Here is an 18540-nt window from a genome sequence, read left to right as displayed (position 1 = left end):
TTATATATCAAAACAAAGTTTTCATCACCTTGGTTCCGAGAGTTTCTGAACCTGTACAGAAAATTGGAATATAGATCAACATTAAAATCATTTCCGCTTTTTCTAGTGATCGTGAAGACCACACATTGCATGTTGTACCACCATACAGCGAGACCTTCAGAGGTGATGGTCCAGACTGCTGTACACACCGGTATCTCTCATACCGAGAGTACGCCCTCTTGCACTGATGCATGCCTGTATTCGTCGTGGCATACTATCCACAAGTTCATCAAGGCACTGTTGGTCCAGATTGTCCCCTCCTCGACGGCGATTCGACGTAGATCACAGAGTGGTTGCTGGGTCACGTCGTCCATAAACAGCCCTTCTCAATCCATCCCAGGCATGTCCGATAGGATTCATGTCTGGAGAACATGCTGGCCACTCTAGTCGAGCGATGTCGTTATCCTGATGGAACTCATTCACAAGATGTGGACGCTGTATCTCTTCGTGTCCGAACGCTTGCACACTTCACTTATTGAGAGCCGTTCCTGGCACAAAGTAACAATGTGGACACGATCGAACCGCGGTATTGACCGTCTAGGCATGGCTGAACTACAGACAACACGAGCTGTGTACCTCCTTCCTTGTGGAATGACTGGAACTGATAGGCTGTCGGACTCCCTCTGTCTAATAGGCACTGCTCATGTATGGTTGTTTACGTCTTTGGGCGGGTTTAGTGATATCTCTGAACAGTCAAAGGGACTGTGTTTGTGATACAATATCCACAGTCAATGTCTATCTTCAGGAGTTCCGGGAACAGGGGTGATGCAAAACTTTATATTCATCACTCCAGTTTTCAGAACGTCTTAAATAAAATATAGCGTTTTCATTTTACCTGACGACGTTGGAATATCTCCAAAACTACACATCGGATAAAAAAGTTATGATTGCAATTGGTTTGTCTCGGAGGGGGCATCGAACGATACCAACACTCGACCTGTCACCCCAACCTATGCGTGTGCCATGGTGGGGGTGGTGTGGAGGGGGGGGGGCGTAGGGGGAAGCAACTTTGAAATCTTCAATTGGAAACCCCGTTATTGTTTTTGTGCATTAATAAGATGCTACGGCAAACTCTACGCCACTGCGGCCGTGTAGCGACCTTCGACGTAACATCACAGGTAGTACTCTGCGACAGGAGTTCACGTATCGCGGAGGCGTAGAGCAGATAGCGGCTCTAGTTATTACAACACTTGCGCAGTGTTTATTGCCTGCACACCTATCTATCATTTGGATAACAGACGAGCAAGTGGACGATGACTGTTGCAACCATGGATGAAAAAGCTGATATGATCCTGATTTACAGGGAATGTAGAAGATATGTTAAGGCTGCTGTTTCCTTGTACGCCGAGCGTTTTCCAGTGCAAGCTCGCTCTAGTTCGTTCTTTTACAAGGTTATGAACGCCTTTATGTCTGATGGCAGCGTACAGACCGTCAAAAGGAGACGAATCGAACGTGTTACTAAAGAAGCTAATAAAATAGGTATATTAGCGGCAGTGCACCACAACCCACGAATAAGCAACAGGCAGTTACACCGCAATTGCGGTATGTCCGGAGGTAGGACTGCCAGAATACTGCATCGTTATAAAGTATTGTCCATACCACGTGTCACAGCATTAAGAACTTTATGGTGATGTGTTTTTTGAACGGGTGCATCAACAAATGCAACCAATTCCCACGTTCTTTGCGGAGGTAGTATTTTCCGATAGGTCTACATATACAAATAATAATAGCGACAACCGGAATAGTTCTGGGCGCTCCAGTCTGGAACCGCGCGACCGCTACGGTCGCAGGTTCGAATCCTGCTTCGGGCATGGATGTGTGTGATGTCGTTAGGTTAGTTACGTTTATGTAGTTATAAGTTCTAGGGGACTTATGACCACAGCAGTTGAGTCCCATAGTGCTCAGAGTCATTTGAACCATTTGATAACCGGAATAACATGCATTACTGGAGCGTAGACAAGTCGAACCGACGTCTTTGGTCGGTTAACGTTCGGTGTCGCATGATGGGGAACAAATTGATTGGACCGTATTTAATCGACAACACTGTGTGGTCGCAAATATCGAACGTTTTTGGGACAGTAACTACCGGTACTTCTTTAAGTTCAACAATGTATGTGGTTTTAGTACGACGGTTGCCCATCTTAATACGGAACTCAAGCACACTAGGTATTAGACCATGTTTACGCTGGTCGGTGGATGGACAGTGGCGGTCCTATTAATTGGTGCCCTAGGTCGCCGTATTTAACGTCGCCGGATTTTTTTCTGTGTGGATATTTAAAAAGATAAGGTGTACGAGCAAGTGCCAACGGGCCGTAAAGACTTCAACCGCTTGTGCTGATATTTCCGCAGATTTGCTTCTGTCCTGTGTACGGTCAATTGAAAAGCGAATCACTGAGAGCATCGAAGTTGGCGGTACTACGTTTGAACAGGTTTTATCATTGACAAGGTTAAGTAGCTTTAGCCTCGAGGCACAGCCACAGTGGCGCGTCGGGTAGTCCCCTGTTCTACATGTTGATTCATTAGGACCTCCAGTCATTATCGTCAATCTATTGCATCACAGAGAGTAGGAGCGCCTTGTTCTCGACCCAACCCTTATTCTCATAATATTTCAGTATACCCTGTCCTTTAACCTACTATGTGTGTCGACAATCATGTGCATTTATGTTCTGATGTGCAATAAATATCACTGTAATATTTATTCCGCATAGATATCGGCAGAATCCCATTTCCTGTTGTTTATTTCTGAGTAGATTACGATTTTTATTAAATTATTGTGAGTGTGCACTAGCAGGGTCCACCATCATTTCCTTCCGTTACCGTTGCGTTCATAATTAATTAGCTGGTAGATTAGGGGGGGGGGGGTCGAGTGCATGTGTCGTTCACATGCAAAATTCGTCTGAATTAAAGAGATACAAACTCTTCTCCTCCCAGGCATCTCGCAACTGATCGGGGGGGAGAACATTTACTATCATATGGCGGGAAAACTTTGCAAGTCTTTATTCCATTAATAGTCATCGAAATCTGAACTTTTCTGGTTACAAGATGTAAGTAGGCTGTTTAGGTTCTTATATTGGTAACGCCACCGCCACGTAGCGTTCTCTATGAAAATCACTGACTGTGCTGTGTGCAGTCTGTAGCTGGGTGGCATTGTTGGAATTTGCTATTGTGGTGTTGGGCAGTTGGCTGTTAACAGCGCGTAGCGTTGCGCAGTCGGAGGTGAGCCGCCAGCAGTGGTGGATGTGGGGAGTTTTGGACAGAGACAGTAAATTTGTAAGACTGGATGTCATGAACTGCTATATATTATGATCTTTGAACACTATTAAGGTTAATATATTGTTTGTTATCTATCAAAATCTTTCATTTGCTAGCTATGCCTATGAGTAGTTAGTGCCTTCAGTAGTTTGAATCTTTTATTTAGCTGGCAGTAATGGCGCTCGCTGTATTGCAGTAGTTCGAGTAACGAAGATTTTTGTGAGGTAAGTGATTTCTGAAAGGTATAGGTTAATGTTAGTCAGGGCCATTCTTTTGTAGGGATTTTTGAAAGTCACATTGCGTTGCGCTAAAAACATTGTGTGTCAGTTTAAGTACAGTCTTTTATAATTTTTCTAAGGGGACGTTTCATAAAGAGTTTAACCCATATATTTTATGTAACACGCAATGTTGCCAGCTACTCAAGTAGTTATGGGGGCACAAGAAACATTAACTAACTATCACATTAATACTATTCCACACATATGGCCAAGTAGATCTAGCCAAGAGAAATGCAAAAAATACGGAGGCCCAAGATTATTCCCTCCCTATCTCACACTCGCCCACTACCGTTTGGTTATTTACTCGTCTCCTGTACATTTTCAGACTGAAACTGCACTTCACAAATGTGGCGGTTACTTCAACCAACCACGTAGCGGGAAAGCAAGTACACAAAGAGAACATAAGAAAAATAAATAAACATCCCTCAGAATATTACTGCAAAGGAAAGACCACACTAAAATACATTAAATGAGTGAACTTCCGTTATACATAGTGTGAGCTTAAGGTCCATGGTGCGTGGCCTGACCAAGGCAGAAACGCGAAGTTCTTACTCAAATCTGGCTAAATTATGAAATTAATCTCCATAATGGGTGTTTGGTGGTAATCCCACACCAGATTTCAACATCTGGACTTTATTATTAGCTGTTTTGAAACATCAGAATGTCTTTGTTAACATTATCAAAATCGAGAGCTGCGTCTCCACGTCCGTCCAGCACCGCTGTCTAGGAACAAGTGGGGCCTGCAAACACGTCGCCTAACCGTTGTTCGTTCAAAATGTGATGGACGGGGTGGTTCGTCAACCTGACAGAAGGTTCGTTTGAGCAGTTGCCAGCGCGCTCGTGCGCATGCGCAGAGCTGAATTCGCGTACGAGCAGTGCCTTCTCCCGCTTCTGGCCACTTGAAGCGTGGCTGTTTGCAGTATGAGCAGTAGCAGCAAGTAGCCAGATGCTACGCGGAAAAATTTTTCAGGCGCGCCCAAGCTGCTAGATCCGCACATGCGCAGGGCAAGCTAAGTTTAGTGGGGGGAGGGGGGTGTCGTCCTTCGCCAAGTGACCCGTGTTTATGTTTCGTGATGGTGCTGGTCTCTTCTGTGGCCGGGAGTCATAAACTGAATTAATTTACAGGGTTATTACAAATGATTGAAGCGATTTCGCAGCTCTACAATAACTTTATTATTTGAGATATTTTCACAATGATTTGCACACACATACAAAAACTCAAAGAGTTTTTTTAGGCATTCACAAATGTTCGGTATGTGCCCCTTTAGTGATTCGGCAGACATCAAGCCGATAATCAAGTTCCTCCCACACTCGGCGCAGCATGTCCCCATCAATGAGTTCGAAAGCATCGTTCATGCGAGCTCGCAGTTCTGGCACGTTTCTTGGTAGAGAAGGTTTAAACACTGAATCTTTCACATAACCCCACAGAAAGAAATCGCAGGGGTTAAGTCGGGAGAGCGTGGAGGCCATGACATGAATTGCTGATCATGATCTCCACCACGACCGATCCATCGGTTTTCCAATCTCCTGTTTAAGAAATGCAGAACATCATGATGGAAGTGCGGTGGAGCACCATCCTGTTGAAAGATGAAGTCGGCGCTGTCGGTCTCCAGTTGTGGCATGAGCCAATTTTCCAGCATGTCCTGATACACGTGTCCTGTAACGTTTTTTTCGCAGAAGAAAAAGGGGCCGTAAACTTTAAACCGTGAGATTGCACAAAACACGTTAACCTTCGGTGAATTGCAAATTTGCTGCACAAATGCGTGAGGATTCTCTACCGCCCAGATTCGCACATTGTGTCTGTTCACTTCACCATTAAGAAAAAATGTTGCTTCATCACTGAAAACAAGTTTCGCACTGAACGCATCCTCTTCCATGAGCTGTTGCAACCGCGCCGAAAATTCAAAGCGTTTGACTTTGTCTTCGGGTGTCAGGGCTTATAGCAATTGTAAACGGTAAGGCTTCTGCTTTAGCCTTTTCCGTAAGATTTTCCAAACCGTCGACTGTGGTACGTTTAGCTCCCTGCTTGCTTTATTCGTCGACTTCCGCGGGCTACGCGTGAAACTTGCCCACATGCGTTCAGCCGTTTCTTCGCTCACTGCAGGCCGACCTGTTGATTTCCCCTTACAGAGGCACCCAGAAGCTTTAAACTGCGCATACCATCGCCGAATGGAGTTAGCAGATGGTGGATCTTTGTTGAACTTCGTCTTGAAGTGTCGTTGCACTGTTATGACTGACTGATGTGAGTGCATTTCAAGCACGACATACGCTTTCTCGGCTCCTGTCGCCATTTTGTCTCACTGCGCTCTCGAGCGCTCTGGCGGCAGAAACCTGAAGTGCGGCTTCAGCCGAACAAAACTTTATGAGTTTATCTACGTATCTGTAGTATGTCATGACCATATGTCAATGAATGGAGCTACAGTGAATTTATGAAATCGTTTCAATCATTTGTAATAGCCCTGTACATTCTCATGATCATGAAAGACCAAAATTAGTTAGTACTTTCAGTTTTCTGATTTTATATGATTTGCACGTTATTAGCAATTAACCAATAATGTCTTAAAGGAGCTATTTCTATCAGTCTTTTTAGAGAAATTTGCTTCTATTAATTTTTTCCGCTGAGGCAGTTAGTTTATTTGAAACGAAGTGTTTCATTCTGCACTATTGGCAACTTTCAATTTCGTTCAATTTCATGAGCAAATTTTCATTTTCTGGGACGAATGACATTATACCATAATAATGAACCAAACATGAGAATACAGTACTCGACCTCCAAAAAAATTGGTATCACGAAAACCAAATAGGAAAGCTGAATATCAGGTACTTCAGAGTGCATCCGGACATAGAAATGTGCAATTAAAGCGGAATGATGAATGCTTAGCATGTTTACGAAATTCCGATGCTGCTGGAGTAGTATCTGATGGCCTGTTCCTTTTATGACACTGTAAGATCTCTTAATGCTATATACGTACGAACATACGTAAACATTGACTTGAAGCTGACTAAGTAGACCAATTTGCTCAGTAGTTTTGAACTAAATATTTTGTTTCGACTATGTTCACAGCTGTAGCAGAATTTTACAAATCTACCTTCTGTGAAACAGTGTTTTTCGATCACAAGGCACTTGCCTTGTACTTCCTCTAGGCCTGAAGTTATTTCTTAATTCTTGTTCACATCTTAAATTTATAGAATTCCATTTTATGCTGAATTGTACACTGGCAGCACACTGTGTTTCATCGTTTTAACTCCCCACATGTCTTTATATTTGTGGAGTAGAATATAAACTATCAGTTGTATAGTTTCTTTGCCTCACAGACAACCTTCTTAATTTTTTACACATTTTGAAATAGTCATGAAGTTTATTGTCCTTTATTTTGGTGTAAGCTACACAAGAATTTCTTTTCCTTTGCAAGAAATTTGTATTCCATTTTACTACCTTTTGCAGTGCTGTGTAGATGTGAACCTGATTGGAAATGCTACATAACAATATAGCAGAGTAAGAATTTAAAAAATCTGTCAAAGTCACCACATAGCGAAACGTTACTGTACTTCGAGCTGTGGAGTGTAGTTTTGAAATAAATAATACGCCAAGAACTACTTCCTTATTTGCATTCCTTATCAAGGTAGAATTGATAAAACAATTGCTCCAGGTACAACTCCCTAGGTCCACTCGAGAACATGCAGCAGTGCTGCACGTGGTCACGTGATGCCCCACCACGCACGAAATTTCACACAGAAATGCGACGTAAAGCGTATGAGCAGAGCAAGCACGAAGCACAGGCTGCCTACGTAGCTGCGCATGCGCAATACAGCCTGTTGTCTGGCAACTGCTGAAACGAACCTGGAGCCAATACTAGTGCTTTCGTGACCTCTCTGACCTGATCTGCACACTATCTTTGACAAACCTGTCGGCTTTTATGGGTTGAACGATCCTACTACAGAACCAATCTATTCATGAAGTGCTACAACCTCTGACCTAAGCTTTCAACTACTTCACATAATATCTCGTTCATATAGTCCAAGGTCGCATAAGGGAAAGGATGCAGGGAAAAATAGCACACACTAATTGAAAAATCAGTAAATAAATAAACAAACACTGCTTGGTCCATCCTCTTCTGCTTGTTACTCACAGACTTAACTCCGCAGAGTAGACTCACTCTCGCCATAATTCTCATGTATCAGAATTTATTGACAAAAATATGGAACGGGACAACAAATTCCATTCAATCACTCTCGGGTATCTTTGAAGGGAATGGACTCAGGGCTGTCTATCAGAAAGAATGACAAAAAAGGTTCAAATGGCTCTGACCACTATGGGCCTTAACATCTGAGGTCATCACTCCTCTAGAACTTGGAACTACTTAAACCTAACTAACCCAAGGGCATCACACACATTCATGCCCGAGACAGGATTCGATCCTGCGACCGTAGCGGTCACGCGGTTCCATACTGTAGCGCCTAGAACCGCTCGGCCACACCGGCCGGCTGATGGAATTACAATCCTGGACATTTTTCAGTTGTTGCCAGGAGGAGGAGTCCCTAATCTCCACGCTACACCAATCCGTTATTATTAATTTTCTTGCTGTGCTTGGCAAGTTCAAGATACATCATTTGACATGGTTAAATATACAAGACCAAACAACAGAATACCACTGACACAGTGGCCATTGCCACAAATATTCATAACATTACAAAAATTCTGTAAATGAAATACCTTAATCAATTAATCACACTTATATCCAATACAGGTTGGTACTCATTATATAAACAAGCTAAAATATCCTAAGATATAATAATCAAGTACTGATAACAGGGATGACTGTTAATGCATCTCAACAAAAACAGAATATGTTCTATGCAATGCATTGAAAAAGTAGTAAGTATTCAACACAATCAATAATATAAAACACTCATCCTAAATTGGCTTCAAAAGATTTTCTGCTATGTCCATTACCTATTCATCAGTTGTAAAAAACATAGAAAAAATGAATAAACTTCCAATGCTACTGAAAGGGTACAGTACCGCCCGACATTGAAAATAGGTACTACAGTCTTGGTTATTCTTGTCAGAACAACACATTTTTTGTAATAATAACTCATTTTCACTTAATACACCGAAGCCAGATACCAGTGTAGGAAAGAATGAGAATTTATTTATTTAATTGATCACATGTGCACTCTCACAAAATAAATCCCTATATCCGATTTGGTGAGATCTGCGAAATGAATGAATGTGTGGTCGTGTGCTAACCACAGATAGTGAATGTGCAATATATGATCATCTTTGAGACGGTCCTTTGGTCACCTTTGGTGGAACCAAAGAGATGAAATTTACCTGAGCTTTGAGCGCCTGAAATGTGGCTGACCAATACGGTAACATGGTGCGCCCCCACTTCGGCAGAGGTGCAAGATGACCTGAAGAACGGCCATGTTTTCAGCACTCTGGCGCTGGATCTTGTGTTGGTAAGACCTGTCTTAAGTGTGCTCCGTAAAGACAAAAGAGTGGATAGAATGGTATGCAAGTGGAATACTTAAGAGTAGTTTGGAATAATAATTTCTCTATTTCGGGAACTTTTGTGGGGAGAATGAAATGTCAGGCAGGTAATTTTAAGGGGATCGTAGTAATCTTCGAAAGTGACCAACGGTCACAATGAAACCACGTGTAGCAATAAGTTGAAATACTTCCGAGTGCTAAAGTTAAGCTGAATTACTGGCGTGTGTACTATAAGTTGGAAATATTTAAGAAATGGCGTGTGCAGGACTTGAAATTAGAGACGAGTACTTCCACGTGGTGAGTACTGTGTGAGTCTCAATCTGTGTGTGAGACAAAGGATAAAGAGAAGTACTCGTCCATGGTATCAATTGAGGGCTCGCGTGTGTGACGAATATGTTCTTAATATTACTTTGCGTGTTATGTTTCCGTGTGACGCTGGATTCAAACTCCAATACTCTGAGAGAGAAACAAGGTGAGTCAGCCGTCTATTCAGCAACGCCACTTGGTTTGCATTGCACAGGAAGACGTGCATATATCCTCCAGAGTTCGTAGTAGGAAAGAAAATTTACGAAGTGGGGCAGTATCGTGTGATACTGGGATGAATATTAATTGAAGTGAGAAAGCTGAAAGTGATGTGATTATAACGTTGTGACTATTCTTGGTGTCGTATTGTATGTTGCCAGTGTGATATATTTCATGTAATATAAGTATGTGTGGTTTGCATGGGAGAGTAGCAAGATAGGTACTGAGGCAGTGGGTTATGCATGTTCCTTTTGTACCACTCGGTCTGGAGGAAATTTTCGATGATATGTGTGAGAGTTGAAGTGTGAGATATATATAAAAAAATCCACCATCCTATCCAGAAAGTGCACTGTAGTGTTAGATAATTACGAGACCATAAGATAGAGAATCACCAATCCAAAGCCATGCCCTCTGGGCAGAGATTCTCATGTGTAATTGTTGTAGAAAATGTAATGGTGTGTTTAGGTTATAGAATTTATCGGAATAAAATAGACAGTGAAAAGAAAAAGATTGGTGGCCTTTTCCTTCCAATAGTATGTTGTCATGATATCCAGAATTTATAATGTGTGCGCCTTTCATATTCAGTGCGATGGCCACGTGTTGATCAAAGCCGTTGGGTAAGAAAGAAAATGAGGTATTGCCAGTGCGTAGTGAACAGTCAGAGTTGTGTAAATTACTAACAGTCAGATGTGCGTTAACCGTTGCGTAATATTCAAACAGGAGAATAATTTGTAACTTAATTGTGAGTACTAGAGCTCATGTTACTTGATAAATAAGAATGAATCCACTTGCTTGGCAGACCACTCATCTTGCAGGCCTAACTGCTTGATTCCACAGTATGAGCAATGCATGTGAGTGCCTCTCACTACTAATAACACAAAACACCCAGTCTTGAATGGCTCCATAAACATTTACGGTTATGCGTATATCTCATTACAAATCATAAACTCTGACAAAGAAAATGCATGTTTGAAACTGATATACTGCCCACTATTTATTCGTAATGAAACTCTTAATAAGTAATCTTTGATTACCTCCAAATCTCGAATTAAACCAAGACAGAATTATATAGTACATTATGTAGGCCACAAATTTCGTCGAAAAACAACTTTGTATTATGACATATTAAATTTTATCTAACTTGTTCTTTACCAACTAGCAATCAAGGAATGTCTGTCACACAAATAATGTAATTAACTATCCTGATCTAGTCAACTCACAGAGTGAGAGTCCTTTTAAACGTTGTGAACAGATACCCCTTTACTTTGTTATATCTACTATTTTCATGCTTATGGCCTCCTTGTCAGTACACAAATCTAGTTTTGGTCAGACCGGAATGAGGGAAACACCGTCGATCTACTTTCTAATTGAGTTATTAGACAACATTTTGCCTTGAGCCAGCAAATCTTTTTCCATCTCACTGCCCAATTTTCAGGCTGATAAATGACAGAAAACAACAAACCATCGTTTACGCTTCTAAGATTAGAAATAACTCTTTTTATTAAAGCAAAACATTCCCGCTTTCCTCTCTGCTCAAAATTGTTACTCAGTAAACAAGGTACTAACCTGTTGCACGTTTCATCAACGAAGGGAAACACTAATGAAATGACCAACCTAAGACAATAAACATTTTATATCCTACCAAACATATTTAACTAAGTCGTAAATAAAAACACAGGATGACGAAGATCCCCATGCACATTCTCAAAGCCCGCATCTCGTGGTCGTGCGGTAGCGTTCTCGCTTCCCACGCCCGGGTTCCCGGGTTCGATTCCCGGCGGGGTCAGGGATTTTCTCTGCCTCGTGATGGCTGGGTGTTGTGTGCTGTCCTTAGGTTAGTTAGGTTTAAGTAGTTCTAAGTTCTAGGGGACTGATGACCATCGCTGTTAAGTCCCATAGTGCTCAGAGCCATTTGAACCATTTGAACCACATTCTCAAAGGACCAGCTGTCATATTAGTTCGGTTATTGTTTGGCATGCCCTACGTTTGAGTAGTCACACGGCACTATGGAACCCCCCCCCCCCCCACACACACACCATCGACGGTAATCGCCGGGGAAGGCTTCCTTCCAAGGGAATTTGGAGGTCTCCTTTTACACTCTGTAATAATTCCAGTCCATGCTATTTCCTTAAATTTGTAGTTCTTAGACAATTTCCTTCTGCCGAATTACGGCAGCAAATTAGTTGTCCATTTTCAGTGAACACACTGTCAGAAACTAGTTTCCCTTTTGTATTAGCCTTAGAGCAACTTGACTAGTGGAATGTACTGTGCTAATGGCACATCAGTTCCAGTGATCTAAATAAAACCGTAAGTCGAACAGCTGCACTGCACGTAAGTGTCCTTAAGTTGACCTTTTCACTATCCTGAGTCTATTTCCGAACTCTTTAACAGAAATTTTGCCACAGTTGACGGGCCTAAGTTCTGTTATGGTCAGTTTCGAATAGTTTCTGGGCTGGCACTGCTGTTTGTGCCTACTCCTCAACGTCATGAATCACCAAAACGTAAGTGAAGTCCCTCACCACTAGACACACACACTTTCGTCAGTTAAATATCGGCTTATTGATCCCCTCTTTCTAAGTTCAAAGTCCGCTGTCTTTGCATTGAAAGTTCTACAGCGTGTTCTCCCTATTCTCAGTGTTCCTGCATCCAGCAAGGGTTACTAATGAGCTTAATAGTACTTAGTATTTTGTCCATTATCCCTTGACCTTTGCAAAAGCCAAAGTGTTCACCGTCACCAACTATCAGGTTCAGTAGCACTAATAGCCTCTGCCAAAGTCACTACCTCCTGAGTCCCGGCGGAGCGACATTGAGACCTCTGTCTAAAAAGATGGCTCTTAGAGATAACAACAGAGGTCTCCTTTGTAGTGGAAAGAGTTTAGCCGCTCTGACCGGCCGTTACTCCTCTGCAGGTAGCAGCATGTCGTAGCTCGGGGCCATGCGTCAAAGTTCGCTGCTACGGCCGCTGTCTCCCTTTCAGCCGCCGCCACTGCCACTTGGAGGATGAGGGAAGGGTAGCGCCCCACTCCATTCATGAGTCCTGGCCTGTTGCTCGCGTCCCTGGGATCAGCTGTTTGACAGGCACAACAGGTCGTCCCGTGTCCTTGCCGTCCGGACCGAACAGGCTGCCCTTTTCTCCTTGCTGTCACCTTGCAACATTTAAATGGAACAATTGTCACTTCCTTAAACCTTAGGGGTCCTTAGTTCCTCTGTTTGTACCAAGTACACTTTTTCACTTAACCTACATCGAAACTTTTTTATCTACAGATTTCGTCAGAGCTTTACAATAAATGGCGAACAGTTATTAATAGAGTAGAACAATACTAAATCTCTTACATATTACGTGTTTGCTTACAAACATAGGCCTCTAATATGTCCATTCTCATATGTGAGGCACTTTACACTTACTAAATGAAATGACAATAAGGGTCTTTTGATCTCTGAATAACAATTAAATAAAGGAAGTACGTCTCTAGAAGTCGTACAATGTTGGAGACGTCCTACAAAATCTAGCCTATTTATTTTTTAAATGTAATTGATTGCCCATAAAGGACCAAATTGTGCAGTCAGGACAGGTATCATGGGTTGTGAGGATCGGTATGCATTTCACTACACCATCTAAATCTCCATGTCCTACAATTCGACATGCTCACATCTCACATTCTCTGGGTCTAAGTTACATACTTATCATTATCCAAGACTATTACAAATCGCAATATGGTCTTCCTGTCATCCTTTCCTCTAATCTACTTCCAAAACCGGTTAGATGTTTTATTACTGTTCTTTTACCACACACAAACAGTCAAAACAGGTGACGTATCTGCTCATCCATGAGGGTATGAGCAGAATAACACACCATCAAATGCTAAGCAGAGAATTACACAGTACAAGAGAATAATATACAAAATCTAAGCTTACTGGAACGATAGCACTGGGTGTTATTACCTCTCAGAACACTCTAATGTGTTACCAATTCGGACATTTTGCTCCTCGTCTTGTCCAGTTCAGTTCGCTAAGGAAACCACTATGGCGATACTCACTTAAAGTCTCATAGAAACATTATACCTCCACTTTAGTCATTGCACCATTTCTTGTAACTAGCAATTCATCTCCATGTATCGTCATCAGCACTCATCCTCTTTAGTGCCTTTTATACTCAGTGAACAAAGAATCAAGCACAGATACGGAATATCACATACAATTGGTTTAAAACTAAGGGCACACTTTACATTTACTTCTTATTCTACAAGCATCATATTTCGCCAAATAGATGTCATTAATGACTGACCAGTACTCTCTTCTGTTACCTCCATGGGCTTCTCTTCATGTAGTCCTGCCTTCATTCCTCTGGATGGTTTACCTCCAGGATTCTTAACTTGCCTCCGTCTGATTTTCCTCGCTTTGGTCTGTCATGCACTCTTTACAGAGTTCAGCTCTCCCTCGGGGTCTCTCAAAGTCATCACTGCGTAAGTCAATAACACTTCATCGCGCTGTGTCTCTGCACACCACTATAGCACAAATACAACAACACACAAAATTCGGTGCCTTTTGCAACCGACAACTGGTCCCGTCGCTACATCGGCGCAAGCCATTATTTCACATAAGCGCCTCTACGGCGCGTTTCCCCATCATTATACATTGCGAAAGGTTAACATTTCCAAGTGTAATTTATTCTTGTTTCCCTTACAAGTGATCATCGCTCCTCCAGAGCAAATCACGACCATAACGTACAAATATCTTCCTTCGACACTCGTTATAATTATTCCTAACTCATGACCAGGCAAAGATAGTAAGGAGTACCAAATCCTTTAGAAGTGACGTTGTAGAGTACTATTTTTTATATATAAATCTAATTTGTTGTTTACGAGAGGCGACAATTCTGCGCCTAATTCTCCTAGATCCATTTCTTCATATTAGATATGTGATGCAAACCTCTAGGCCTACGAGACCTGATCGTTTCTATTTCAGTCGTGTTCTGATGAGCGACACGCCTCACCCTAAAGGCTCCAGAATAGACGCTGAAGAATTTGCTGCTAATGTACTGGTGTGTCCTGGACAATCTATGAGCTTTAACGATAACTTTATCTCCAATTTCAAAGAGTAATTGTCTTGTACGTCCCTTTTGTCGTCGTTCCCTACTTTCCGCTTCCTTTTTTTGAAATTTTCTATGGGCCCAGGCAAATATGAAAAGACGTTTTGGTATTTTTTGTAAATCCCGCGTAGTTGTTCCCTCATCTCTGTCGATCCTACATGCCCCGTTTACTCGCGTATTACCTCCTCTACTGTTTTCTTGCTATCCCGATCTCCATCCTCTGTATAGCACACTTCGGGGTCGTCATCTTCGCCGATCACGGGTATACCAAGGGACGCACATTCCACTCCTTTTACGCGTCCCTCATCGAAAGCAACACTCATTCTTGTTTTACGAACGCGCAGATGGACGCACATACCATCAAAATCTGGAACGGCCGTATAATGTCTCAGAAAATCCAGGCCAAGCACTGCCTTAACTGCTAGTGACGGCACTATCAGGAACACGGCCGTAAGGTCGCACGACTGACAAGTAAAATCGATGTACGCTTGCTCTTTCGTCTCTACGCTCTTACTCCCGACGACACGATGCACTCTTGTTTTATGCAAAGAAAGCGTCGCCCACAGACTCTTCGCGCTACACCGTGCCAACACATCTTCTGTCTTCACCAATGCCTCGCTTTCTGAGTCAAGTAGACAGGGAATTGCAATTCCGTTAATTGTTATTTTGATTGTAGGGCATTTGACTGTGTTCACTAGTGTTGTTTCCTCTAATAATACGTCCCGGATGTCTTCGTATTCCAGGCACATTGCGTTGACATGGTAAGTTTCCTTATTCTGCATCGCAGATGTGCCCGCTCCTGTCACCGCTAGTCACGCGTCCACACTATCGTTTATATTGTTGCCTTGAGAAATGTCGTGTGGCTCCACCGACCTCCCGTCCGTTGTGTGCAACACATTGCCATTATCGGGCCGGGGACGATCTTCCCTAAAGCGTCTCCAACCTCTATCACTGCGCCGTGGGCTGCAAGGTCCAGGCTCACGCTTGTCACTACCACGAGCATGATTGTTATTGGGAGCCAACTGGGGCCTCCAATTCTGGTAGTGCCTCTGTCCGCTATCCCCATCATGACTGCCTTCGAAACCTACGTTTTGCTGCTCATTTACATTGCTTTCAGTGCCTATTTCTTGCAGCAAGTTCTGAAAACCACTAACGTCATCTATACCTCTTCCCTCAATTGCAGTTTCTTTTGCGCAATTTATTCGGAAGCCTAGGCAGATAAATTCTATTACGTTTCATGGGATCATACGGTGTCTCGAGAAACTGATTACTTTTCACGAGTTCTTTGTAAAATTCCACGGGGTTCTTGTATGCACTGTCAGCATAGTTTTCTCGCATCAAGATACCTTTTTGCATGCTCCGAGACCAGAACTCGTTGAGGAAAGCAGTTTAAAAACCCTCGTACGTTCGACAGCCCTGAAGCACTATTTGCATTAGGGTAGCTGCTTCACCTCTCAGGTGACTGCACGCAAATTTTATTCTGAGCACATCTCCCCATGAGTGAGGTGGCGAGGGCTCAAATTTTTTTAACCACTTTGAGGACGCTATGTCTTGATTTGGGTCTCGCAAAAGAGAGTAAGATTCTACAGATACAAAGTGTCTCCTGCATTCTTCCTCCTCACTATCGAAATTCGTACCTCTGTTTGCCGTCCGCAGAGGTGTCGCCGAATTTCCTCACCGATTAAAAAGTCTCTCTTCTAAGTCACGATATTCCTCGTCTTCTCCACGCCTGCGCTTACCACTGGTGCATTCCGCTCCTCTAACCGTGTTACTAATAGTCGCACTGTCCTCTGCGCTTTAGTTTTCCCGCATCTTGTTATGCAAGTCAGCTATCAGGTCCTCGATTGCGTGTGTTTGTCTGCTTGCACCCTTTTAACCTGCAGCAGTGATTGCACTTCTTCGGATTCCGCAATTGCGGCTGTCTTTGTACTGTCCGAGTCTGCCTCATTCGTTAGTGTGATCTATTCTACCGCACTCCTTAGGGCGCCCCCCTGATTGATTACTTCCTCAATCTCGTCTGCTTGCGTCTTAATGTGCGCAGTCTGAGTAGCCACTTGTTCGCTCACACGAGCAACAGCTTCTCTCTGCTCCTTGCGGACGTCTTCTAGGATTTCCTTTATTTGCGACTCTGAGGGAATGACGACTTCACGAGAAGAGGGTTCGTTTTCTAATACTATCACTCGATTTTCCTGCCTGCCAGTAGCCTCACTGACTTCGGTTTGCACTTACTTCTGCAGAGTAAAAACACTCTCGCCATAATTCTCCTGCTCCAGAATTTATTGAGAAAAATATGGAACGGGACAACAAGTTCCGTTTCAATACCTAGTTTAAAAATGTAATCACTGAAGAAAACTCGTTAGTTCAACCTTCATGTGACGAGATTTTGAAAACAACACAATTCGTCACTTACTGAGTCACTGTTCAACAGGAGACTCTTGCAATTTCTAAAATTACACTGAAACACTTGATGGACTCTTCGAGAACCTACATATGTGAAGGGGCATTTTCAATTTCACTTTTGTGTGTGCGAATGTGCATGAGTGTGTGTGTGTGTGGGGGGGGGGGGGCGTGTGTGATTTTATATTCTATTGGCTTGTGCGTTTAATTGCTGGGCAACTAAACCTTTTTACAAACTAGGTGGTCTGCACGGTTAAAAGTGATCTACAGTGATTGCAAGGTATCCATAGGATAATGTGTTCAATATCCCGTGTTGCTGAAAATTGTAAAATACGTCATGAATGTCTTTGATTTGCATGTGAAATAGGCCTACAGTGTAGCCAGAAAGAGGAGCTAAATAAGACGCTGTATTTGACCCATATAGCTCTACCAAGAGAAAGTGCATTATACTGGTTCGACTGAATTTATACACACAGCCAAAACTGTAGTCATTTAACATGCAAAGAAATGTGTTTAAGACAACTGAATAAAAGTACTAAACTGAAGAGGTAAGAAGAACCTAGACCTTCACACCTAAACCTGAAGGGTGAATGAAATTTTAAATTTTTAAAAGTATTACATGTGACTAGCACTGCTTTTATTAATAGTGAGATCTAGATTTTAAATAATGGTTTAAAATGTAATGTGGCAGCCCCTATGAAGGAAGATATAGTTATGAATGTTTTTGGCAACTAGAGAATTGCCTTACACACAGCTCAGTTACTGTTCTTCTTAGTGCTGAACAGACAGGCCGACATGGAGAAGCTAAGAGATGCTCTAGTAAAGAAAGCCAGGCAGTTTGCGAAATTAACAAGCTAGCTGATAAAGGAAACGGTTTAGTTGCTGTTCGTCAAGATTATTACGTTAACAAATATACTATTTTCTGCCATTGGAATTATAAGATTAGTGATCCAACTAACAGATTTAATACCTTTGTTAGAAAAGCCATAAAGAAGTATAATTTCATTTCCTCTGAGAAACAATCAAGAAAAGTCTTTGTTATGCACTCATAGACTCGTTCCTTACATGCACAGCCAAAAATCCAAAAAATGGAATCCCGATTTTTCCCATCCTTAACTACAAAATTAGCCATTCTTACATAGCCAGCAAAAAATTAGATATGTTACTTAAAAATATTTTGTATTTAAAAGACACCATACAGGTAAAAGTTATCTTGAACTAACAGTCAAAATTAAAGAAATCCCATTCCGTCTGTATCTTGCGATATGGCTAACTTATTTTCTTACATTCTCATTCAAAATACTATTAAATTGTACAAGAGAATCCGCTTAAATACAGAAAGGTTGTGCAGAATAAATTAATAAGATCATTTACCTTACTGCGTCTGATACTCTCTTATTGTAACCTTTAACCTCCTGATATTTTATTCATATTTTATATGTGAAATTTACTATAGATACTCACTTAAT

At 42.1% G+C, this 18540-nt stretch overlaps 1 protein-coding gene across 1 annotated transcript in view; it reads right to left on the bottom strand.

Annotated features, from left to right (window-relative positions):
- The window catches only part of LOC126484809 (cell surface glycoprotein 1-like), a 55148-nt gene extending 39118 nt beyond the window's left edge, over window positions 1-16030 (bottom strand). Inside the window, exons 1-2 of the mRNA XM_050108405.1 lie at window positions 15946-16030; window positions 14857-15041 (exon numbers count right to left, since the gene is read on the bottom strand). Coding sequence (XP_049964362.1) covers window positions 14857-15041; window positions 15946-16030 — 270 coding nt within the window. The remainder of the gene's footprint in view (window positions 1-14856; window positions 15042-15945) is intronic.
- Between the last annotated feature and the right edge of the window lie 2510 nt (window positions 16031-18540).

This window comes from Schistocerca serialis, chromosome 6, assembly GCF_023864345.2.
Source record: "Schistocerca serialis cubense isolate TAMUIC-IGC-003099 chromosome 6, iqSchSeri2.2, whole genome shotgun sequence".
NCBI classification, from domain to species: Eukaryota; Metazoa; Arthropoda; class Insecta; order Orthoptera; family Acrididae; genus Schistocerca; species Schistocerca serialis.
The sequence above is the reverse complement of the archived record's forward strand: the minus strand, read 5'-3'. Positions and strand labels throughout refer to the sequence as shown.